Source organism: Rattus norvegicus, chromosome 7 (assembly GCF_021556685.1).
Source record: "Rattus norvegicus strain SHRSP/BbbUtx chromosome 7, alternate assembly SHRSP_T2T, whole genome shotgun sequence".
Taxonomy (NCBI): Eukaryota; Metazoa; Chordata; class Mammalia; order Rodentia; family Muridae; genus Rattus; species Rattus norvegicus.
In genome coordinates this window covers 17,060,627-17,085,137 of record NC_141540.1, presented here as the reverse complement: position 1 = coordinate 17,085,137, position 24,511 = coordinate 17,060,627, and the positions used below count along the sequence as shown (strand labels likewise).

The 24,511-nt window shown below is 42.9% G+C and overlaps 1 protein-coding gene, 1 non-coding gene and 1 pseudogene across 3 annotated transcripts; 2 read left to right on the top strand and 1 right to left on the bottom strand.

The window, feature by feature from the left end:
• Positions 1-4,917: 4,917 nt before the first annotated feature.
• LOC148004470 (ATP synthase F(0) complex subunit g, mitochondrial pseudogene) lies at positions 4,918-5,338 on the bottom strand (annotated as a pseudogene). The gene has a single exon (XR_015625092.1). The product of XR_015625092.1 is annotated as an ATP synthase F(0) complex subunit g, mitochondrial pseudogene (transcript).
• A 5,983-nt stretch (positions 5,339-11,321) lies between these two features.
• On the top strand, positions 11,322-13,848 carry Zfp14-ps1 (ZFP14 zinc finger protein, pseudogene 1). Its single transcript, XM_087559883.1, has 4 exons — positions 11,322-11,351; positions 11,822-11,948; positions 12,314-12,365; positions 13,465-13,848. The coding sequence occupies exons 1-4, from the start codon at positions 11,322-11,324 to the stop codon at positions 13,634-13,636; spliced, it is 381 nt and encodes a 126-aa protein (XP_087416009.1). The 3' UTR covers positions 13,637-13,848.
• On the top strand, positions 12,027-12,192 carry LOC120093963 (U1 spliceosomal RNA). Its single transcript, XR_015626295.1, has one exon. It is a non-coding gene; the product is annotated as a U1 spliceosomal RNA (small nuclear RNA).
• Positions 13,849-24,511: the final 10,663 nt, after the last annotated feature.

Below are 24,511 nucleotides of genomic sequence, written 5' to 3'. Positions count from 1 at the left end.
CCAATTCAAAAGAAAGAAAGCCACACTGAACTTCAAATGAACTATCAAGGTAATTATAGCTTCAATGACTGGAGAGGTGGAAAGTTGCAGGTCCAAAGCTTAATTATAATTCATCTTGGGCTATCTTTGGCTCTCTTACTAGTTGTTTTTGTTTGTTTTGGTTTGGGTTTTGTTTTTTTTTTTTGTTTTTTTTTTTTTTTTTTTTTTTTTTTTTTTGCCTGCTTCTGTATCTGACCTAATACCCTTGTGATTATCAGGTCAAATCTTTTCAAGTATATTAAGTTAGCACACTACTAGCTACCACCAACCAAATGGCTAAGCATGTGGTCAGGTAGTCTGAGATGTCCCCACTTTCTGTAATCTACATATCTGAGGTTTCCACCAATGGATTTGCAGCCTCTTGACTTTCTTAACTTTGTTTCTATAAAACACCAAAATACTGTTGCCACATTGGAACATACTACTGGGGTGAATCTATTTCCAGGTCATGGTCACTTATTTGCCTGCAGAATAAATTATGTCTTATTCTCTTTGAAGTGAGCATTTGTTTTTTGTTTGTTTGTTTGTTTGTTTTGTTTTTGTGTTTTTGTTTTTTTGGGGTTTTTTTTTTGCCTTGGCACATTGCTGAGAGAGGTAGAAGTCTTTTGTAGTAATCGAGTGAAAACTTAGTCATCTCACGATCACTTATGTGAGGTCCATACTGTTAGATGTCTGGATAATCTCTGAGGTCACACCCGTCTGCAGCCACCTCTCTCTAACCCTCAATGCTGGCGGTGTATTTCTCTCTGCCAGTGAGGCTTGTTTGACAAGCACCCAACTATGATTCTGCAGTTCTCACTCACTCAAAGGAGTTGAATAGACTTCTTCCTTAAATGAAAACCAGGAAGTTGACAAGCAGCCTAATGAGATTCCGTAATTGTCACTCTAATGTGCTGATAGGAAAGAGGACACTGAAGCAGATTGCGGGATTGGGCCAGGGAGACTGGTGTGGTCTGCATTCTCTGGTCTGTCTCTTCAGTTTCTCGGCCTGTCATTCTGTAAAGCGGACACTTAGGGAGTTTGATTGCAAACTCACCCAGGCTGTTAACCTCTCTGCAACCTGAGGTATCTCAGAGTCAGCTCCGAGGACTAAGCTACCCAAGATGGAGGAATTACCTTGTCTCTAGAACTTAACACTTCTTTTCCTGTTGGAAAGTCACAGGCATCTCAGTAGGGTGCCTGAAATACTGTGGTGGGGGGCGGGTGTTGGTGTTGAGGTGAGATGTGGTCTGATTAAAACCTAGCTGAAATCTAAGACTTCCACAAAAGAAACTACCAGGCTTCCTGGGCAACCAGATCCTAAACCACTAAGGACTTTGAATGGTATATCCTGTGTAATGGATTTGTATCAGCCATCTTACTTCCCTTCAAGTCACACATTAAAAGACTTCTTCCTCCAAGTGCAGGAAGGATCACCTCTCCCCCCAAAGCCTTAAAAATAGATACCTCTGCTCTTTCTGAGTAGCCTATCTTCTTTCCTTTCAGCTACCACTGTTCTGTTTCACATTAACCTGACAGAAATGAATATTTTCTTAAAAGATGCTTTAGCTTTAACCGTATTAAAACAACGAATCCCAAGAAATTGGGATTTCTCTGGGAATCTGGTGTTGGGAGAAGAAAAATCTGGGCCAGCCAGAACTGATGCTTGTCTCTCCAAAAACACTTCTCCCTTCCAGGAAAGAGTTGGACAACCTCACAGAGGTAGTGACAGTTCAGTAATGTGTGAGATCACCCCTCATCCTGAACTGGACCTCTACTTAAACTTGTCTCACTTTAGTAACCCCAAGATTGACTAGTGGGGGTCACTGGGCCTTTTTCTTCCTCTCCCCAACATAGCCATATCACATAAATCTCCTTTTTCTGGTTTTCCCTGTTAATTTGCATGTTTGTCTTCATGAGTTTGGGTGGCTGCTGTGTCCTTGAGTTTAGTAACAGCTGCCAGGAACAGTATGACTCAGTGTCCCTCTTGACTGTGACCCTTGAATATGTCTGAGTGGACAAGCTGAACTGTATAGTACCTCCTGTCTCTAAACATTGGCTATTTGGAGTCAGGTAATAGTGTGCATCATAATTTGCTGGGTCAAGCTAAGCACTGGGTCATTGTTTTTTTTTTTTTTTCTTTTTTTCCGGGGCTGGGGACCGAACCCAGGACCTTGCACTTCCTAGGCAAGCGTTCTACCACTGAGCCAAATCCCCAACCCCGCACTGGGTCATTATTAAAGTGTGAGGTTTTTGCTGGTATGGTTGACCTCTTTCTATAAATTCTACTTTCTCTATGCCTTCAATAATTTCATTCCTTCATATATATGTCTTTATGTTTCCTATGTTATTGACTGAACATGGGTATCATCTCTCCTCCCCACCTCTCTTCTCCCCCCTCCTCCTATTCCAGACCTGGTATACATTTTGTCTTCTACGGTGCGATGGGTCATTTCCATAGGCACTGAGTCTGGAATTTCCTCTGTACATCTTAACCCCATCAGAAAGGGGAGGAAGCAAGAATTGCCCGCTGAGCAAGTGTCCAGTCAGGAAAGCCGGAACAGGCTCTGGGTCAGCCCTTTCCCACCAGTGGGGCCAGTGAGGATCTAGGGGAGTACTCTATGCTGTCTGGGTAGGCTTATACCTAAAATTCCTGATTTGAATCTCACTGTGGTAGTTGGGCATGCTGCTCTAGTCGCTTAAGCTTTAGGAGGCGGGTCTGTGGATTGACGGCCAACCAGGCAAGCTGTTTCGGCATGCATATCCACTGAAATATCCAGGCATTAGGAAGATGGCCACTACATATCACTGAGACATCCCTTTTGGTCCACGCCTTTTTTGGGATTTGGATTCTTAGCATCTCTAGAGGAAATCTCCAGGTTTCTCTCCTCCATTTTGTCCTCACCTCCAGTGACTGCAGGAACCACAAGAGGACACCAGGACATCGCGTCACTAGAAATGGTTCGTGCGGGCGAGTGTGGTAGTGGGGTACAGCTCTTGTCTGCAGAGGAGTCTCCTCTAATTCTGATGAGCCTCAGAGCCGGATCCTCGGGGTGGAGCTGTGCCAGCAGCCAGATCCGATGTCTGCTCTCTTGCTGAGCGCTCAGTGAGCAGATGTATCTGGGCTCTGGCACTGCTGGGTCTCCACAGATTGGATGGTATTGGCAGAGTGTGGTGGAGACTAGGTACGCGGGTTAGGGGTTCGTGTATCAGAGGAGGTAAGAGGTGTGTTGACCTCTTAGTCCTATGTGTGTTATTCTGAAACATATAGAGACATGAATCTTTTTGCACTGTCACGATTTATTAAATAAGCAATAAATTCTTTTTCCTTGACGGCAGTTTTCCAAGTAAGCTTAATTTTGCTTACTCTCTGGCTATGGGCAGCCGCTGCTTTTTTTTTCTTTCTTTCTTTCTTTCTTTCTTTCTTTCTTTCTTTCTTTCTTTCTTTCTTTCTTTCTTTCTTTCTTTCTTTCTTTCTTTCTTTCTTTCTGTTTTTTCGGAGCTGGGGACCGAACCCAGGGCCTTGCGCTTGCTAGGCAAACGCTCTACCACTGAGCTAAATCCCCAACCCGTCGCTGCTCTTTTATTCCAATCTTAATCATTAATGTTAAACCACACATTAACATTTTACAACAAAAATAAACCAACCCACAGGTTGCAGAATGGTTATGAAAGTGTTAGGAAGGCTTGAGAGAGCACAAAGCTTTACAGAGTCCAGGCATTGGAACTGATACGGAGACGAAGAGAGGTCTGTTGGGATTGAACACTTCTCGTGCACCGGAGAAACGGCACTGAAACCGAGGACAAACGCAGGAGTTCTTGCCTGTGGTTATTCTCCTTCTCTCGTCAGCTGGCCCGGTGATCACTGCCTGTGTGCCACACTCTGGTTTTGGGGTGCTCCTTCTATAAGTTCAGGTGGGGGGTTGCATATAATGTGGTTGATAAACTCGTGTGTTTTTGATAAAACTTGGTATGTTTTCAGGAGTTGTTTATCGATGTCACTTTGTGCTCCTGGAGCGCTGGCTGGGCTCTTACGCTTAAAATTCGAGTAAATCAGATTAAAGTTGTTGATTAATATCATGAGCCATTCTAGGCTTGGCACGACCTACGGCATAAACTAGCTGCAAGCAGTTCCCCCTCTTTTCCTCGCCCCACGTCTCATTCGTCTCAGTGGCACCTGCTTTCTCAATGAGCCTTGCCCGTTGCTGTAGCTCCATTCTGTCACTGTGGTAACATACTCTGACTGAGAGCAGCATGGCTCGCGAGGAAAGGGTTCTTTAGGCTTATATTTGCAGGTCACAGTCCATCACTGAAGGCATTCGGAGGAGAAGCTCAGGCAAGCACTTGGAGCAGATGTCCTTGCTGGCTTACTTATAAACTCACGCTAAATTAGCTTTCTTAGACAACCCAGGACCACCTGCCCGGGGAAGCTGCCTTTCACAGTAGGCTGGGCCCTCCTACATCCATTAATTATCCAGTCCTCCAAAGACACACCCACGTGCAATCTGGTCCAGACAATTTCTCAATTGAGATGCTCTTCTCGGATAACTGGGTCAAGTTGACAGTTAAAGCTAACCAGGATGCTGATTCAAGGGAATCTTCCTCCAAATCCCCTAACCTGTGCTCTTAGGTAAAGGATTTTTAGGACTGGCACTGAATCCCTGACTTTCCAAGTCCTCCTGACATTGTCAGATTCACAGAAAGGGAAATCCATATACCTGGGGTGGATAGGGTTGGCCCCTGTCATACTGATTCAGTTTGTTTCTAAATAATGTTTGAAAATGGAAGTCCTGGTAGAGGTAAGCCATGACTGTATGGGAATGTATTGAGATAGGGGAAAGCCCAAAGTGTTGGGCTAAAGAAAGCTCTTCTCCTTTTTCCCCCTCAGCTAGTATTTTATTCAGATAGCAGTCTCATTACCCACGGTCCAAGAACATTCATATAAGAACTCAAATTGGAAGCTAAAGTTTGGTCTTCAAACATAGCCAACAATGCCATGTTTGCCTATGATCTTGCCGATATAAAACCACATTCACACCTCAGTGGCCACCAAACCGTTCAGCACAGCTTCCCTAACTGTAAGGTGTTTGAAACCACCAGTCTTAGCACTTTGATTTTTTTTTTCATGCTCTGAATAGCTGTAGAGATTTCACCAGGGTTTGGGGGAACCAGCTCAACCTTGGTGTAGTGCCAAAATGTGGCCAATCCAGGCTTCGAGTAAGTCACGGCAGCAGCCACCATCGACAGTGCCTTCTCGGAGAAGTTACAGATGAACTTGGCCATGGTCTAAGGTGGAAGGTTCGTCTCCTCGAACCACCAGCTGAATGTCACCCCATAAGAAGAAAGCTGTTCTTAAACCAGGATAAATAGGAACAGACAAAACCTAGGAGGATCAAGGTACCACAGTTAGCTCCTGGGTTAGAACAGTTATCTCTGAGGTCATCTGTGTTTAGGACTATGGTAAGGACGTGCTGGTTCAGGATAAGACTGGGACAGTGATCACACGCCTAGAGGAAAGAGACAAACTTTAGGAAAATCTTCCAAGAAGAGCATTCTATGTCTCGACTAGCTCAAGTGTTCAGGCTAAATGTGGGGATCTGGGTTTCTCTGAGTAGCAGGTATCAATCTGTCCAAATTATTTCCCAGAGCTGAGGATGCCAACCAGGTTTGTTCTTGTGTATAAACACTCCCTGCAACTGCTACACCTTCTTTATGTCAACTGTTGTTAAGAACTCCAGAATTTGAAGTGCATAGACTCTCACTGTCTTTGTTTTTTTTTAGTTTTTCTTAATGTGTGATGAAGATTGGTTGGTGACATAAGCATCTATTTATTGCCAACTTTATCGCGGACCCCACATCAGGTTTTATAGGAAGACATTCAATAACTTATTTAACTCTTTGTGACCTGCCTGAGCTTTCCAGCTTTGACACCACAGCTTTGTTCGTTTGTTTGAGACAGGGTTTTTCTGTGTAGCCCTGGCTGTCCTAGAACTAGCTCTGTAGACCAGCCTGGCCTCACTCGGAGGGCATCAGACCCCCTTACAGATGGTTGTGAGCCACCATGTGGTTGCTGGGAACTGAACTCAGGACCTCTGGAAAAGCAGCCAGTGAGTGCTCTTAACCATTGGGCCATCTCGCCAGCCCCCACTTAATTCTTTTTATGCGTACTTTAGAGCAGTTCTTTACATCAGAACGCTACTTGAACCTCCTTTCTCCTTTGAAAGCAGTTCCCTTTTTGCTTTAACATTCTTGTTCCAAAATTATATCATATTGCTATAATTTTGAATACCTTTTTAACGTTGGTCATTTCCTTTTTGTCTTATTTTTACAGAATTTAGAAAATACTTTTCTCAATAAAATAGCTCCATACTTACAGAGATGTATTTCTTTTTAATTATTAGAGTAAGTGTGCATGTGCGAACAGATGCCCATGGACTCCAGAAGTTCCAGGAGTTCCAGGTGGTTGCTGTTGGAGCACTGTCTAAGAATGGAGTCAGCGAGATTTCTGAGTGCTTTTGAGAAAACTCTGAGAAAACAAGACAAGAATAGTATGACCCCAGTTTCCTCAAAACTACGAAATTGATATTGGAGCATGTTCTTGTGCTCCTCCCAGGTATAACAGACAGAAGTGAGTTTATTTCAGATTATTCATTACAACCTTCTACTGTTATTTGTTTATATGTGTCTACAGAAAAACATTTTTTGCCACAAGTAGCTTGTCCTTGTGATTGTACATTTATTCATGTGATTCCTTGTAACTCTCAGTGTAAAAACTGTGATGCTCTGAATAAAGTTGGCTATTGCATGAGACTTTAGTCTGCCTCCGTTTATTGGCTCCATTCTCCCAGCTGAAGCAACTCCACATCCCACGCCTGGCATTAAATCAAAACATGCTCTGATAATATTTTTGTGTTTTTCAAAGGAACCAAAACTCCAAAATTGTCAATACATTCTAGTTACATTATGAACTAGGAAATATTTGGAATAATTTAACTTATTCATCTTATGGGTCATTCTGTTTTTATATATACAATATGAAATGTAAGCACATGTAGATAATATTTATATTCATAAAACCATATATAGATAGATGAATATCTATATATTTATATATCTCTATATCTATCTATCTATCTATCTTTCTATCTATCTATCTATCTATCTATCTATCTATCTATCTATCTATGTGCTTGGTACTGGTAGAGGCCAGAAGTGGATATTGCATCCTCTGAAGCTATAGTTATAGACAGTTATGAGACACCATGTGGGTTCTAGAAGTTAAATCTAGATGTTCAGGAAGCGCAGACATCCTGTTTTAACCATTCTGTCATCTCTCCAGCCCCTTTCTTTCTTTGCTTTGTTTTCTTTCCTTTTAGAGACAGTCTCACTGCATTAAGTTGCTAGCGTGGAGCTCACTCATATCAGACTGGACTTCAACTCACCAGGACCTTGCCTCTGCCTCTCCAGAGGTAGAACTAAAGGTGTGTACCACCAGCCCAGCCAAAACCTGTACTCTTTAAAGACATGATTTTAATATTAACACTGTAGAAAAGTTACAACTTCATTAACCATATCCGTAAGCAGTAACAAGTTTTTAAATTTCAATTTCGTTTTCATTTTTTTTTTTTAACTCCTATGCAGGCTAGGATAAGAAACTTGGGTGGGAGGGGGAAACTTATTTTAATTTATGGTTTTTGGGCTTTTTTGTTTTTTTTTAAGATTTATTTATTTTATTTATATGTTAGTACACTATAGTTCTCTTCAGACACTTCAGAAGAGAGCATCCCATTACAGATGGTTGTGAGCCACCATGTGGTTGCTGGGAATTGAACTCAGGACCTCTGGAAGAGCAGTCAGCGCTCTTAACCGCTGAGCCACCTCTCCAGCCCATGGTTTTGGTTTTTTATAGTAGAGAAAGCCCACATATTCAGGTAATAGTTCTAATACCTTAGTGACAGTTGTACACTACAAATACATCTTAAAAACATAAGGTATCTCTGAATGTACCCAATCTCATCTGCTCTCGGGAGCCAAGCGGGGCCTGGTTAGTACTTGGAGAGATTCCGTCTGGGAATACGGGGCACTGAGGGCTCTTTTTTCCTTTTTTTTTTTTAAAGTAACGTATTAACAATAATTTCTCTTGGGTAACTTTGTTTAAAGAATGTAGTTTACAACCAGGTTTAAATGTAATGAGTCTTCTGTTGTAAACAAAACTGCTGTAAAGTGGATTCCTGAGGGATGGCGTGCGTTTGGATTGGCTGGGAAACACCTGTACTGGAACTGTCAGGCCATGTCATTTTATTATTTTGATCCCAAATAAGCAGTATTTATTTTCCTTCTTTCTTTTTTATTTTTAAATTTACTTTACATACATCCCTATCACAGCCCCCATCCCTCCTCTCTTTTCAATCCCACCCTTACAAATCTCTCCCCCACTGGACCCTCCTCTTCTCTTCAGAGAGGGAGAGTCCCCCTTGGGTACCACCTCACCATGAATTCTAGTAGGACTAGCCGCATCCTCTCCCCCTGAGGCACAATCAGGCAGTTCAGCTAGGGGAAGGGGACCCAATGACAGGGAACAGAGACAAAGACAACCCCTGCTCCACTTGTTAGAGGTCTCACATAAAGACCAAGCTGCTACAAATGTGTAGGGGTTCAAGGTCTAGCTTTTGGGTCTCCCCCAGGTTGGTGACCTAGGCTCTGTGAGCCCCCATTGTCCCAGGTTAGTTGACTCTGTGGGTCTTCTTGTGGTGTCCTTGACCCCTTTGACTTGTTCACTTCTATCCCCCCACTCTTCCATAAGACTCCTCAGGCTCTCCTGATGTTTGGCTGTGAGACTTTGCATCTGCCTCCATCCATTGCTGGATGAAGCCTCCAATTAATTACCAGAGATGTTCTCCCTGCCCTGGTTTACACTCTCACTTCCAGCCCTCTTCAGCCCCCCTTCTATCTACACCTGATTGCCATCCTATTTCTCATTTTCAGCTCCCTTCCTACCCAGTTCCCTCTCTCCCATCACCTCCAATGACTGTTTACTAAACTATTTCTAGTTTCTGGCTATTATAAATAAAGTTGTTATGAACATAGTTGAGCCATGTATGAACGAAGTTGAGTATGTCTGTGCTATAGTGGGGCACCTTTTGTGCATATGTCCAAGAGTGAAATAGCTGGGTCTTGAGGTAGAACTATTCCCATTTTTCTGAAAAACCACCAAATTGATTTCCAAAGTGTTTGTGCCAGTTTGCACTCCCACCAGCAATGAAGGAGTGTTCCCTTTGCTCTGTATCTTCCCAAGCATGCGCTGTCTCTTGGGTTTTTGTCTTAGGCATTCTGATGGGTTTAAGATGGAGTCTCGGAGTTGTATTGATTTGCATTTCCCTGCTGACTAAGGACGCTGAGTGCTTCTCGGCCATTCGAGATTCCTCTGTTGTGAATTCTCTGTTTAGCTCTGTATCCCATTTTTAATTGGGTTACTTGGAGTACTTATTTTGTTTGACAAGGTACCTTAGGAAACATGCTGTCTCTGCCTTCTCAGTGGTTGTTGAAGTTTCCTGGCTCTCTCAGAAGGAAAAACAAACCTGAACGGGGATCTAGAACCTGTTTTCTTTTTCTCTTCCTTTTTTTTTTTTCTGCTTTCTATAAAACGTCTCCCTAATTCTTCCTGCCTTTTTTCCTGTCTCACTTATCTTTTCCGTTTTTTACACTGAAACAATGCCTTACCTCTGGATAAAATTAATTCATAATCTCACCCCTTCTTTTTTTAAAACTTTGTTTTAAAAACATATCTTCATACCCTCATCCTTTTAACATTTCCCTCGCAAGAATCACAGAGTGACCACTCGGGCTTCCGTGAAGATGTTTCAGTTCTGCCATCCATTGCCTCGTCATCGGCGCCTGAAACACCCTTAACGTTGCATCTCTCATTTCTTTAAAGTGAGGACTATTGGGACGGCACGCCCGAAGTTTGCCGCTACCTAGTTCTGATGAAGCCTCTGATGCTTGAAGACAGAGCTTCTGCCAGGTGCAGCTTTGTGCTCAGAAGCATTTCCTGCTGTCCTAATGCCTCTGAAGAGGTTTTGGTTCAAAGGTGCTGATCTCAAATTACAGCTCCTTTCTCAGTCTTTGTGTCATGTAAGTTCCAGTAAGCATGTCCCCTTAAATGAACTGTTTGAATCATTCAATGGATTTCCTAACCAAAAGCTTAAAATTCTTCTATATTCCTCCTGTATAAACCATAGCTCTCTAAAGGAGCCGATAGAATGAATGCCCACATGTGTGCATGCGCGCACGCACGCACGCACGCACGCACGCAGGCAAGCCCGCGCACGCGCACACCTGCCCACAGGATTTATTAGAATGGCGTATAGGCTATGGTGCCAGTTATCGTAACGGCTGACTCACCTCTCTGACCCTGCATCATTAAGTCTTACTCAAATTTATTTAAGAATACTCTCTTAGAAAGCAGGTACACACTTCTAAACGTAGTTTATAGTGAATCGCAGAGAATATATTCAAGTCCCTCACAAGTGGTGAGAAGAGTGATTAAATGCCTAGTTGTCTTAGTCACTGTTCTATTGTTGTAAAGAGACTCCATGACCAAAGCAACTCTGTTGAGCGGTGTTTTTCCTCCCATGCCCCTCTTCCCAGAAATAATGACTTTGAGACTCAATTATGTTTACAAACACCTTGGCTGTAAGCTTTGGCTTGTTCTCCAATAACCTCATAATTTATATTCCGTTTATTCTAATCTACTTTCTGCCAAGTGACTAGTTAGTCTGCTCAGCTCTCTTGTATTTGTGCCTCCCCACCCCCATCCCCAAGTGCAGGCCTGGCTTTATCCCCGAATCCTTTATGTCTACCATACGTCTCACCTTCTATTCTACCCTTTCCTGTGGGCGGTATGTTTGTTTATTGACAGGTGATGTATCAATACAGTACACAAGAGATTTCTCTAGTTCCTAACCTAAATGAACTCTCTCTCTGGTTTTGGTAGGGCAGGAGGGTGCTGGGAATAGAACTCCAGTCCTCTGGAAAAGCAGCCAGTGCTCTCAACCAGAACCAGCTCTTTTTTTTTTTTTTGAGGCATGGTTTCTCTGTGCAGTCCCAGCTATCCTGGAACTCACCCTGGAGAGCAGTCTGGCCAGGAACTCAGAAGTCCACCTATCTCTGCCTTCTGAGTGCTGGGGTTAAAGGCACACACCACCACTATCTAGCTTGAATCAGCTTCTTCAAGCTTCATCGTTCAGACAATATTCTGAAACTAACCAAATAGTTTCTCTCTGATAACCACATGGAAATGCAGTATGGGTTCAGAGAGAACGGGTGATATAAAGGTGAGACATTGTTGACATCAGTTGTTTAGGAAAGCCACATCATTTTACCATTATGTATGGAGGAGTCACTCTTAATCATAGCCCCAGATACCAAGAAAAATAGAACTTATTCCTTCAGCATTTATAAGAATATGTAGTCTCGGGATAGCTAATACCAGATTTTCTTTGGGAGATTTGATAATCAAAATTTGTTCTATAAGTTGTTACAGTGACTCAATTGACAAAGAGAAATTAGCACAACTTATGAAGGGTTGTCCTGTTCTGCTGATGCTTTACCAGAGTGTTCCAGTCGACTGTCAGAACTGCTGTATTAGAGAATATTCGTATGTGTGAACAGCTTGAGAGCATGGTGACCAAGACAACTTGAATATATGGAACTTGGAATATGGTCTCACAGTAAGTCCTTGTGAAGCCTAGGCCTCTGGTACCATGAAGTTTGTCCCTGTCAAAATGCATGTGGGCTCTTTCAGGAGTCGGGGACCTTTGAGGATGCAGCTGTGCACTTCACCATGAAGAAGTGGGCTCTGCTGGATCTATCCCTAAAGGAGCCCTACAAAGACGTGATGAAGGGAATTTTGAGAAATGTGGTCTCCACAGGTAAAGACATCGTTCTCGTAACCGGTCATTCATCATTGCTGCTGCAGGAACTGAAATACGGTAAAGAACCATTTGGTTATACTTTCCGGGCAGGGAGACACCATGATCATGAAGGTGTTTTCCTAGACTGAGGCTCATCTACTGTACTTGGGATGTGCTGACCCCTGAGATTTCCCCAAATGCAGAAAACTTGACTGCATGATTGGTGGTAATGGGATATAGACTGTGTTCACACTCTGACCTTAAAAAAAGGGGGGGTGGGTGGGTAAATATGTGAAATGGGATTACTTCACGACTTTAGCTGGACTCTACTAATGTTTTTAGTGCAATATCATGATTATTATTGATCTTAATTTGTATTTTAGGAAACACCAAAAGATTGAAAAATGAATACCAAAATTCTGGGAGAAAACTAAGGTAATCCAGGCTCCTCAAGGATTATGGTATCATAGGACATTTTACCAAGAGATAAAAGATACAAATATACCAAGCTTCAACATGAGTTGATCTCAGGAAATTGTCTCCAAAATTGCCAATATGTTTCACGTCGTCAGTAAGAACATCTCAGATATTCAAGTATTGGAAACAATGGGAGTGTCATGATGCCAGGAGTGAAACTCAATCATACATCACATGTACAAACTTTACACCATATACATTATGGAAAATGAAGTATCAGTTTATCTACCATCTCAGGTAGGAGGTGCATATGAAACAAAAATCAGAGAACCCTTTGCACAGGAACAAATAGTTGATATAACACATATAGGTGGGATTGGGGTTGTACCTTTAATCCTAGCACTTGGGAGTCAAAAGCGGGTGGTTCTCTGATTTACATGCCACTCAGCACTTCAAAGTGAGATGCTATCTCAAAAACAAACAAGCAAAGAAAAACCCAAAGACACCTCAATATAGACATTTGTCTCGGATAGTGTTTTTATTATTGTGAAGAGATACCATGACCACAGCAACTCTTACAAAGGAAAACATTTCATTGGAGCTGGCTTACAGGCTCAGAGGTTTAGTCTGTTACTGTCCTGGCGTAAAGCATGGTGACATGTAGGCGGATGTGGTGCTGAAGAGGAGCTTCAGGCAGAAGGGAGAATGATGCTGAGCCTGGCTTGACCCTGTGAAACCTCAAAATCCACCTAGTGACACACTTCCTCCAACAAGGCCACACCTTCAATATTGCCACTCCCTATGAGTTTATAGGGGCCATTTTTATTCAAAACACCACAACGTTCAAGTAGTCCAAAATACAACATGATTTTTGTCATTAGTATTGTGCATCAAGTTGTGCACAACATTAGTACTGAAATGTCTGTTTAAATGTGACATACCTTCGATGTTTGCCAAACATTATACCACTTGCTTTTATTATGGCTATCTTCAAATCATGCTGCATAGCGTCCAGTCAAAATATGTTCATGATCCTCAGAATTCATAGAACCAATATTTCTACTAGTAATTCATTAATAATCAAAACATGAGCAAGTCACTTTTTCATTTCTTACAGATGTCAACTGGTGGAGAAACTCCATGACGGTAAAGAGGATCATGAGTGTGCAGAGATCTTCAAACTCTCTACAGAGGGCACCGTGAACCATAAATTTCATCCAGGAGTACATATATGTCAAAGAAATGGGTTTGTCAATGTGCTCATTGGCCATTTAGCTCTAAACGTGTGACTGAAACCTAGGCCAGGGCAGAGGTCGAATGAAATTCAGCAACATGGAAGGGATGTGTATAATAATAGGAATCTGAGGACACCTCCGGCTCTCCCCAGTCCCCCGAAGTCCTGAGCATACAGAGAAATCTAATAAAACTACGCAGCCTGGTGAAGACTTCAGACTTGCTCAAGATCATGAAAGGACTCCTGCTGAAGAAAAACACCACAAATGTAAGCAGTGTGGGGAAGGTTTTACTTCCCTCCTGTCCTTGAAGAGGTGTGAACAACATTACCATGCAAAGAAATGCTTTATATGTAAGCACTGTGGGAAAACCTTTCCTTTCCCAAGTTCCCTACAAGTTCATGACAGGATTCACACTGGAGAGAAGCCCTATATGTGTAAGCAGTGTGGGAAAGCCTTTGTACAGTCCAGTTCTCCTCTAAGACATGAGAGAATTCACACTGGTGTGAAGCCCTATGTGTGTAAGCAGTGAGCAAAAGCCTTTCTGTCTTTGACTTGGTTAAGACGACATAAAGTAAGCCACAGTGACTTCAAACCCTACATGTGCAAACAATGTGGGAAGGGGCTTTTCTGCTCTACTACCTTTCAGAGTCATGAGAAGACCCACAGTGGTACAACCCATACGTTTGTTCACAATGTGAGAAAGTGGTGAGCTCTGAGAGTGCTTTGCAGAAACATAAAGTGATTCACACTGGAGAGGAGCCTTGCATCTGTAAGCAATGTGGCAAAACCTTCACTCATTTAAGTTCTCTTCAGTACCGTGCGTTGATGCACAGCAGAGAGAAACCCCGTGAATGTAAGAAATGTGGGAAAGACTTTCGGTCTCTTAGTCACCTTAAAAAGCACGAGAGAACCTAACACTGACTGGAAACCATATGCATGTAAGCAATATGGGCAAGCCACTGTCAAGGGCATAAATCCATAGGCTTGTTTGGAAGCAATGTTTACAGCCTTTAAATGGCTGCGTTGCTGTCACATAAGCTCACTGAAGGGAAGGAGGGCTTTTGCTACCAATGTGTGAAAGTCTCCTTTAGGATTGATTTAAAACAAAAACAAAAACAAAAAACCCATGAAATAGCCGCAGTAGAGGAGAACCTTTTAAAAGATGATATGGAAGCCAGGCAGTGGTGGTGCATGCTTTTAGTCCCAATACTTGGGAGGCAGAAGCAGGAGAATCCCTGTGAGTTCAAGGCCAGCCTGGTCTACAGAGGGAGTTTTAGGACAGACAAGGCTGTCCTGTCTCAAAACAGAGAAACCCTATCTAGAATAAGACCAAGATGATGATGATGGAGAAGAAGAAGAAGAGGGAGGAGGAGGAAAAGGAGGAGGAGGAGGAGAAGAAAGAAGGAGAAGAAAGAGAAGAAGAAGAAGAAGAAGGAGGAGGAGGAGGAGGAGGAGGAGGAGGAGGAGGAGGAGAAGAAGAAGAAGAAGAAGAAGAAGAAGAAGAAGAAGAAGAAGAAGAAGAAGAAGAAGAAGAAGAAGAAGAAGAAGAAGGAGAAATGGTTTTTGTACTAAAATTTTTCTTCAATTACATGAATGAAGTCACACTGGTGAAAAGCCACATGAGTACAAGTGATGTTCAAACATTTTTGTAGTCCCAGATCACGGAAAAGGCACGGTAATGATTAGATTGCAGAGAAACCTGGTTCATGTTTGCAATGTAGAAGCCTTCACTTTCCTGCTTCCTCTAAATATGTACAAGAAGTCAACTAGAGAGGGGCTGGAGAGACGGCTCAGTGGTTAAGTCACTGACTGTTCATCCAGAGGACCCACATTTGATTCCCAACATCTACACAGAAGCCCACAACTGTCCCAGCTCCAGTTCCAAGAGACGCAGTGCCCTCTTCTGACCTCAGGGGACTTTCATGTGCATGGCACACAGACATACATGCAAGCCAATTATCGCTACACACAATAAGATAAAAAAATTTAAAGTCTTAGCAGAGAGACACCTTTTGTGTGTTGGCAACATTGAAAAGCCTCTCATTATTAGCACAGTTAGTTTCACAGACAGGAAAGAAACTACCCTAGAGTAACTTTAAATGCAGAATTTACTTTAGAAAATCTTTTTAGACTTATTGACTTCATGTGTATGAGTGTTTTGCCTGCATGTGTGAATGTGTGTCACATGTGTGTAGTGCCTGGTGAAGAGTGCCTGGAGTCACAGATGGTTGTGAACAGCTTTGTAGGCGCTGGGATCTGAACACAGCCCTTTATAAACACAGGGAGTGCTCTTAAAAACTGAGCCATCTCTCCAGCCCAGTAGTTAATTCTGGGCTCTTATTTCTAAATTTTGTTTTACAACGTAAGTGTAAAGCGAGTATATGAGATAGGATGACAGCTTATACCCCTGGAATGGAGAACAGTAAGTAGCACATTTGAAGAAAACAAAACAAAACAGCCGTAGAAAGAAAGTAAATCACGGTGAAATGATTCTGTACGGTTTCTTTTTTTTTTCTTTTCTTTTTTTTCGGAGCTGGGGACCGAACCCAGGGCCTTGTGCTTGCTAGGCAAGCACTCTACCACTGAGCTAAACCCCCAACCTCTCTGTACGGTTTCTTAAAGCAGCAATCACATAATTAGCTTGCCATTACCGAGAACTCATCTTCAGAGACCATGAGGTGTGGTTTGTAATAGTGCTGGTGATTCTGTACTAGCAACCTACACCCCAGAGGCCCACATCGGAGGACAAAGACCTAATTTCCAATGATGGAGCTATGGGGAATTTGTCTAACTGGGGGACAAAGCTTGGATAAATTCATTTTCTTTGTATTTTGCTTAGAATCCAACCTTTGGACTAGGTTCAGGAAAAATATTCTTCCTAGAGGACTTAGAAACTCCTTAAAACTCTCAGCCAGCTCAGGCCATGTGCCATCTCCATCCATGAAGGGAGAAGCTGATATCAGGGTTGTGTACGCTTTAGACTGTTGGCTATTGTTTTCTCCACCATGCATGATTGTTAACCATGGTTCCCTGGGGACTGAAATGCTGTTTTAAACAGGCTTAAGGGAAATAAAACTCTATTTGAAAACAAACAAACAAAAAAGCAGCAATCTATAGTTTAATGGGTGATTTTGCATCAAATCTGGTATGTTTCTATTTGCGCTGTGAATTGTGCTCGATTTATTGTTGAATTGACATTTAATTGTAACATGCCAATATTCATAAATGCCTTTTGTCAAGCAATTTTGGCTAATTAAAAATGAGTTTTTGAGAACATTGGAGCTGCGGATTTAGCTCAGTGGTAGAGCGCTTACCTAGGAAGCGCAAGGCCCTGGGTTCGGTCCCCAGCTTCGAAAAAAAAAGAACCAAAAAAAAAAAAAAAAAAAAAAGAGAGAGAGAGAGAGAACATTGGAATTTTTGCCCGACTTTTATGTGCCTGGGTCTGACCATTTTGTGTGTACTTTTATTCTTTTTATGAACAAAAAATTTTAAGTGTGTGTATGTAAGACCATGTGTTTGTACATCTGGTGTGTGTGTGTGTGTGTGTGTGTGTGTGTGTCTGTATATATGTGTCTGTGTATATGTGTATGTTTGTGTCTCTATGTGTGTCTGTGTGTCTCTGTGTGTGTATGTTTGCGTGTGTCTGTGTGTCTCTGTGTGTGTGTCTGTTTGCATCTCTGTGTGTGTACGTGTGTGTGTGTCCATGTTCATACTGAGGCCAGGGTAACAATAACAATGGGTGGCCCGCTTTATCACTCTCTGCCTTGTTCACTTGAGAAAGCATCTCTCATTGAACCATGAGCCAAACTGACAGCCAGTCAAAGCCAGTCATCCACCTCCTCTATTCCCCATAGTGCTGGGTATATGGGCATAACTGAGGCCATGGTTGAAGCCATTCCCAGGTTCACGTGAGTGTTAAGGATTCAAACTCAGGTCTTCATGCTTGCAAAGTGCATTTATTCATGGGGATGTCTTCCAACCCCTTTAAACCATCTTTCTATTGGTTTTGTATTGTTCGTGTTTTGCGTATTTTTTTTCTCTCTAATGTTTATTTTCTAAAATTACTTTCTTATATGTCTAGGCTGCTTGGTTTTCATGTCAGCTTGCCACAGATTAGAAACAGCTGAGCCTCAGATGAAGCTCTGTCCTGATTCTCTCGATGTGAGAAGACCTACCCTATCATAGGTGGCACCTTCTGGTCCAGATAAAACCCCCTGGCAGGGGTTGGGGATTTAGCTCACTGGTAGAGCGCTTGCCTAGCAAGCACAAGGCCCTGGGTTCGGTCCCCAGCTCCGAAAAAAAGAAAAAAGGAAAAAAAAAAGGGTCTGGTAGAAGGGAGATCTACTCCCTTTTGTTCAGTTGGCTATCTCTCTTGCCAACCAGTTAATTTGCCCTGTTGCTACTGATGTTGATGTCACAGATATCAGACCTAGTGTTTTCAAATCTTCATTGTGGCTAGGGACCATTGGCTGTTCAGGAAACTTCTGGGCTCCTTGCACCAGATCGAGGCAGCAGAGGCCCCTCTACTCACCCAGCGACCTTCTCACTTACCAACCCTCACAGCCACTCGCCCACCCGCTCACCCTGAGCGCCGAGACCTCAACCTTCAGGACCTAGTAATGACCAGTTCTCAGCTCTCAGATCTTTCTACTTTTTTCAGTACTTCAAAATACTTAATAAATTCCATTCCTCTAAAGAAGCCTGATAGATACAGTGCCCTTCCCTTGAGGTTGAATTATTTAAAAATTGTTTCTAGAAGAGAGAAGAATGCTAACTTTTTAAAAAGTACTAAGCAAGAGACATATGCATTAATTAGAGATCAGGTCGTGTTTACAAGTTTATTTATTTTGTGTTATATGGCAAACAAAGGTCTCCCCTCTCTCAAAGATCCAGCTGTGTCTGCATCCTGAATGCTGGAATTAAAGGCCTGAGCAACCCAGTAGGTTGTTTTAAACAATGTCACATTGAGGTAGACTCCTGATTTCAAAGCTGCTCATTGTTGGAGGGAAAGCTCAAAGTAGAGGACAAACTTTGGCTTGAGGATACAGCATAAAGTTGAAAGTGATGCATATCGGTGTCCAATAGTCAGGTGAGTGGCTTGATGTGGTAATGATCCCAGAAGTGGTGTTAGTGTTACATATTGTCTTAGACACTGTTCTACTGCTGTGAAGAGACATCATGACTAGGGTCATTCTTTTTGTTGTTGTTGTTTTTTGAGACAGGGTTTCTCTGTATAGCCCTGGTTGTGTTGGAACTCACTCTACAGAACAGGCTGGCCTTGAACTCAGAGCTCCACTTGTCTCTGCTTCCGACGTACTGGGATCAAAAGCACACACCACCTACTCCTGCCGACCAAGGCAACTCCTCGGTGGTTCTCTCGGTATTCGCAAATGTTTCCTGGTACAACAATATTACAAGCTTCCTTTCAAACAACATAGGGCATAGAGGAGAAACCTGAACGATTTCATTCAAGTCCATCACAGTGAAACCATAAGACCCTGTGGTGACTGACAGGAGCCCAGGTTACTTAAATCCACAGGAATCACTGAAAAGCCAGCCCCCAGCATAGGGCTTGGTTTCTTAGAGCTTCGTTCCCGCTGCTCCTGTACAACTTCCAAGTTTCTCAGTGTCGGATCTCCTTACCCTAATGATTGGTTCTTGTGAACTCTGTAATTCTCTGACTAGCCTGGGCCTTGTGTCGTGAGAATGATTCACATGAGTCTTTCCTCCCTGCCTCGGGAGAAATGTTTAAATTTGCAAGGAATAACCAAACAAGACTCCAGTTCCTTTGCATGCTCTTGTTTGTTTTCAAGACAGGTTCTCTCCTGTTCAAGTTTCTCCTCTATGCCCTATGTGGTTTGGCCGTCCTACTCAGGCTGACCTTGAACTCACAGAGGTCTCTGCCTTCCAAGTGCTGGGATTAAAGGCATATGCGACAACACCCAGCTCTGCTTTTCTATTCCTTCTGCCCTTCTCCTGGGATGTTCCCTGACTGGAGTGTAATGCGGGAGGAGGGGATACAGATGTCTGATTCTTCTCCCTCATGTATGGCTGATAACCAATGTCATGTATGGCCACAACGATAGTCACCTCTCAGGAACTGCACCAGTAACAAATAAATGTAGTAACTTACCATCATAAAGAAGCTTTCCTCCATGACAGAGATAGAAAACTGATTTTTTTGGGATATAAACACCAATTTGTAGATGGTAATTTGATAGACATTTCACATTTGTTAGCATTCTGTCTAAGCTCCACCCCGCCACAGGCAATAGCCAGGTATACCTGACAGTACAAAACGGGCTGCTTGCCCCTTCCTTAGTCTTTTGCTTCCTCTTGCTCCCTCTTTCCCTCTTGCTCTTACCCTCTTCCCCCTTTGTCCCTTCTCTCCCCATTCTCCTCCCCCTTCTCTGCATGTGCTCATGGCCGGCCTCTACTCCTCTACTTCTCTCTCTCTTTCTCTGCCCTACTACCCTCTTAACTCCCCTCCCCGTGCCCCGAATAAACTCTATTCTATCCTATACCATCGTCATATGGCTGGTCCCTCAAGGGGAAGGGATGTCTCAGCAGGGGCCTGCTGAGGCACCCCCTTTCCTCAGACCGCCATAGAATATATCCCCCCTCTCTTTATCCCTTTATAAATACAACACTGGGGCTGGGACATATGCTCTCTTTATCTTTTTGTAAACACATCAACCTTCATTTTACAAACGATAGCCATTCCTTCCTCCATGAAGCACACACCTTCCCAGCCATGGGCTCTCGCCATAACTACAGTACTGTTAGCTCTCTCTCTTTTTTTTTTAAAGGATTTATTTATTATATATATATGAGTACACAGTAGCTGGCTTCAGACACACCAGAAGAGGGCATCAGATTCCATTACAGATGGTTGTGAGGCACCATGTGGTTGCTGGGGTTTGAACTCAGGACCTCTGGAAGAGCAGACAGTGCTCTTAACCACTGAGCCATCTCTCCAACCCTGTTAGCTCTCTCTTACAGCTGAAGCTTTAAATGCACTTTGCTTCACACAGAACAATTATGCTACACTTTCTTGCCTATCTTGCCTAGCATGTTGGTGTCATAACACACAAGGTGCATACCGAGTGGTACCATTGCTAACAATTCTCTCCCTTAGGCCACACGACACCTTTCTGCGTTGTGCAGGCCTGTCAGCAAGGAGACAGATTTCCAGCTCTGTCTCAGCCCAACTTCCCATGTCCTACCTCTGTATGTTGTCAGCAGCAGGGGCTTGCCCATAGCAACCTAACCATTGACAGTAGTGGGCCCATATACTGGGGCCTTCGGGCTCCAGTAGCTGAGAACTTATAAAGAGGTGTCTCATCACGGCCATGGGGATTTTCATTCAACAATTTATGGCTTTTGGACAGCGCCCTTCGCCCAACACCCTTCCCACCTGCACAACCCTCCTACCTCAACCTCCACTTCCACCCTCACCCCACCCCACTTCTGCTTCCAGGTCCATTTGACTTAAAACTTTTTTTTTCTAAGTATGCTTTACCCGGGGCTGGGGATTTGGCTCAGTGGTAGAGCACTTGCCTAGCATGCGCAAGGCCCTGGGTTCGGTCCCCAGCTCCGAAAAAAAGAAAAAAAAAAAAAAAAAAAGATTGACCTCTGGCCTAAACATGCGCCTGACTCATGTGCCCATGCACCAGCACCCATACAAAAACACAAAGAAACTAAACCTTAAGTATGCTTTACCCTTCAAGAAATTGAATAAATTCTTTATTATCAATATGACAACAGGCGAACAGAACACGATGAGCTTGGGAATCAAGAATTCATGACATTTTCTATCCCCATTTCTTAATTTTTAAAATTTGTGTCATACACATTGGTGTTTTGCCTGCATGTGTGTCCATGTGAGGGAGTTGGATCTGCTCATATGGGTACTGGGAATTAAAATCCCTGTCGTCTGGAAGAGCAGCCATGGGTTTCAACCACTGATCCACCTCTCCTTATTTTAATTTTCTTTCAGGTGTTCCCTTTACTTTTCTCCAAGATAGTTTGAAATCTATAAGACACAAGAGTATTAGTATTATGTAAAAAATAATTTCAGAGAATACACTGGTTCATCGCTATCCATTCCCATTGTCAGTTGGTATTGGATGCATAAGGGAATATCGAAAGGAAATGCTTGCACTTAAAGACCCCTTCCTTTGTATTAAATGTGTCTCCAAGAAAGCTATGCCTGGGGGATGGAGGGACGGCTCCTTGATTAGGTAGAAGCACTGTTCTTACAGAGCACCTGAGTTCAGTTCCCAGCACCCACATTCTGCAGCTCACACCTACAGTTCCGGGGGATCCGCCACGACTTTCTGGCCCTTGTGGACACTAGATGAAGGTGCACATACAGAGAGACACACAGATGCAGACACAGCTAAAAATAAAATCTTCAGAACAGAAAGCCATGTTGAGTAAAGCAGCATGGCAGACGACAGTTCCTAATCCACCTCTCTATAAACCACAATCCTCCCCTGGAGCCACGTGCCTCATTCATCTTTAGGTGCAGTAGCGGCAGAGGGGTCCCTGCACATGACCCTACCACCAATGGTCTTGTTGGGGACAGCTTGCGTTTCTTGGCAAAGAATGGGACCGAGATGTTAGGCAGTGCCACGCCATTTTGTAAAGCACCTAGATTTTGGTTGAACTAAATGATTTCTGTAACCACAGTAGTCTGATTTCCAGTATTTAAAGCCATTCTTTGTGTGTGTGTGTGGTTCTTTCTTTCTCTCTTTCTTTCTCTCTTTCTTTCTTTCTTTCTTTCTTTCTTTCTTTCTTTCTTTCTTTCTTTCTTTCTAGATTATTGCTGTTCCTGCTCCAGGGTTATGGAGCATTTATCCTATATAATGGCTAACCAGGCTTAGGTTTAACTGACTGCTCATTGTCTCCCTCTTGCAACAGGCAACCGCAGACCTGAAATGGAGCTTTATAGTGTCCTCCCCACTATTTCTTTTCTGCCCTATAACCACCGTAGCGCTGGCAGATGGAGAAGCTTTGATTTGACTCCTTTTGTAGGCCTTTTTCTGAATAAAGGCCTTCCCTGTCTTGTCACCCATTCCCTTGTCTTTCCTACTCAAACATTCCTAAGTGGGGACAGAGCCATGTGCTAGCCTCCCAGTCACCTGCTAGAGCTGGATCTGGTTTGAACTATCCCCTGGTTAGTAATGTGTCCCTTCTCTTTCCACCACCGTAGTGACTGAATGGAACACAAACCAGATGCATTAACTCTCCCCTATTGTACATTTTTTGTTGCAGGGGTTAATATAGAATATACTCGGAAGGTAATTGCCCATCCTCAGGACTAGTTTTCTTAAAAACAAAACAAAACAAGCTGTTTGTGACCATTCAGCCTTCTGTGAACTACTGCTTAGACTTTAAATATTTTCAGAAGTGAGTACGTGCCCCATTTTCTTTATTACTACTATTTTTCCTTACGATCTCCATCTCAACACAAGTCTTCCCATGCTTGACTTTGAGTGACCAGGAGAGTCCCCTTTGTCTGTTTTGCTCTTCTCTCACTCCCCCTCCTTGGCTTGGTTTACTATTTTAGGAACAGTTTGTTCAAATGATTCATAGATTTCCTCCCTCAGAATATGTCACAACAGGGGCTTCAGCTCAAAACCAGACTGCATCAACCTCTTCGTTAGTTCTCATATGAACATGGTCCTATTTTGACCAAGTGAACTAGCCAGTGAGTACCACCTGTGATGGCTACTCTTGACAGTCAACTTGACTACATCTGGAATTAACTAAAACCCAAAAATAGAGGACAAGTTTGTGAGGGGTTTTTTGCTTGGATTTGAAGTGGGAGGCTCCACTTCTAATACAGGTTTTTGATGTAGAAAGGCAAAACTTGAACCCAGATTTTTTTTTTTGAGCTGGGAAAACCTACCTCTACTCTGGGTCACACCTTCTTGTGAACGTTTATATAAGAACACAGAGGAAGGATGCTTTTGCTCTTTGCCTGCTTGCTCTTACCTTACTAGCAAATCCATTCCTTCACTAGCATTAGAACCTACTTCTTCATGATTCCATTGTACACTGAAGACCAGCTGGGACACTCAGCCTTGTGGACTGAGTGACTACCAGATTCTTGGACTTTCTGTTCATAGCCAGCCACAGTAAGATTAGTTAGACTACAGCCTTTAAGTCATTCTAATGTGTCCCCTTTCTATATATTTCTAGAGTCCAGATTATTACAGATTTTGGTACCAGAAGTTGTTCTAGAGCAGCAGAAGTATAAGGTTGAATTGGTTAAGTATCCAAAAGAGGGTTTTCATGCCAACACACAGTTACTGAAGCCTACCAGTTAGTGAGGCCTTTGCTGAGATGAGAGCTTAGAGAGCTCTCATAGTGAACTATTTTTACATACTCAGGGAGATAAAGGTATTTGATTATCCCCATTCACCAGTTGTGGGTGGCAATGGATTTGTTGATTCTGGCTACATGCTCTTCCATAGGACCCTAGTTTGGTTCCTGGCACCCAAGTCAGGCAGCTCACAAGCACCTGTAACTCCAGCTTTGGAAAAATCTGACACCCCTGCTGGCCTTCTTGGACATCTAGATCTTAATACATTCACACACACACACACACACACACACACACACACACACACACACACGGGCACTTAAAAATAAGACAGTAACTAACAGTTTAGCTTATGACTAACCAGTGATAAATAGAAATAAACGGTATAGCATTTTCTATGTAAAGCTGTGTAGGGGTAGATGAGCATAAATAGTGTCTACACAGGCTCACATTTTCACACTGTTGTACGACAACAAATCGGCTCATAAGATGAATAAGTGCTCACATAAATTAAGCCAGTTGAATTAGTCCAAATATTTCCTAATCCATAAGTAACTCAAAAGTTGAAAACTCAACATCCTGACTCTGGCAATCAT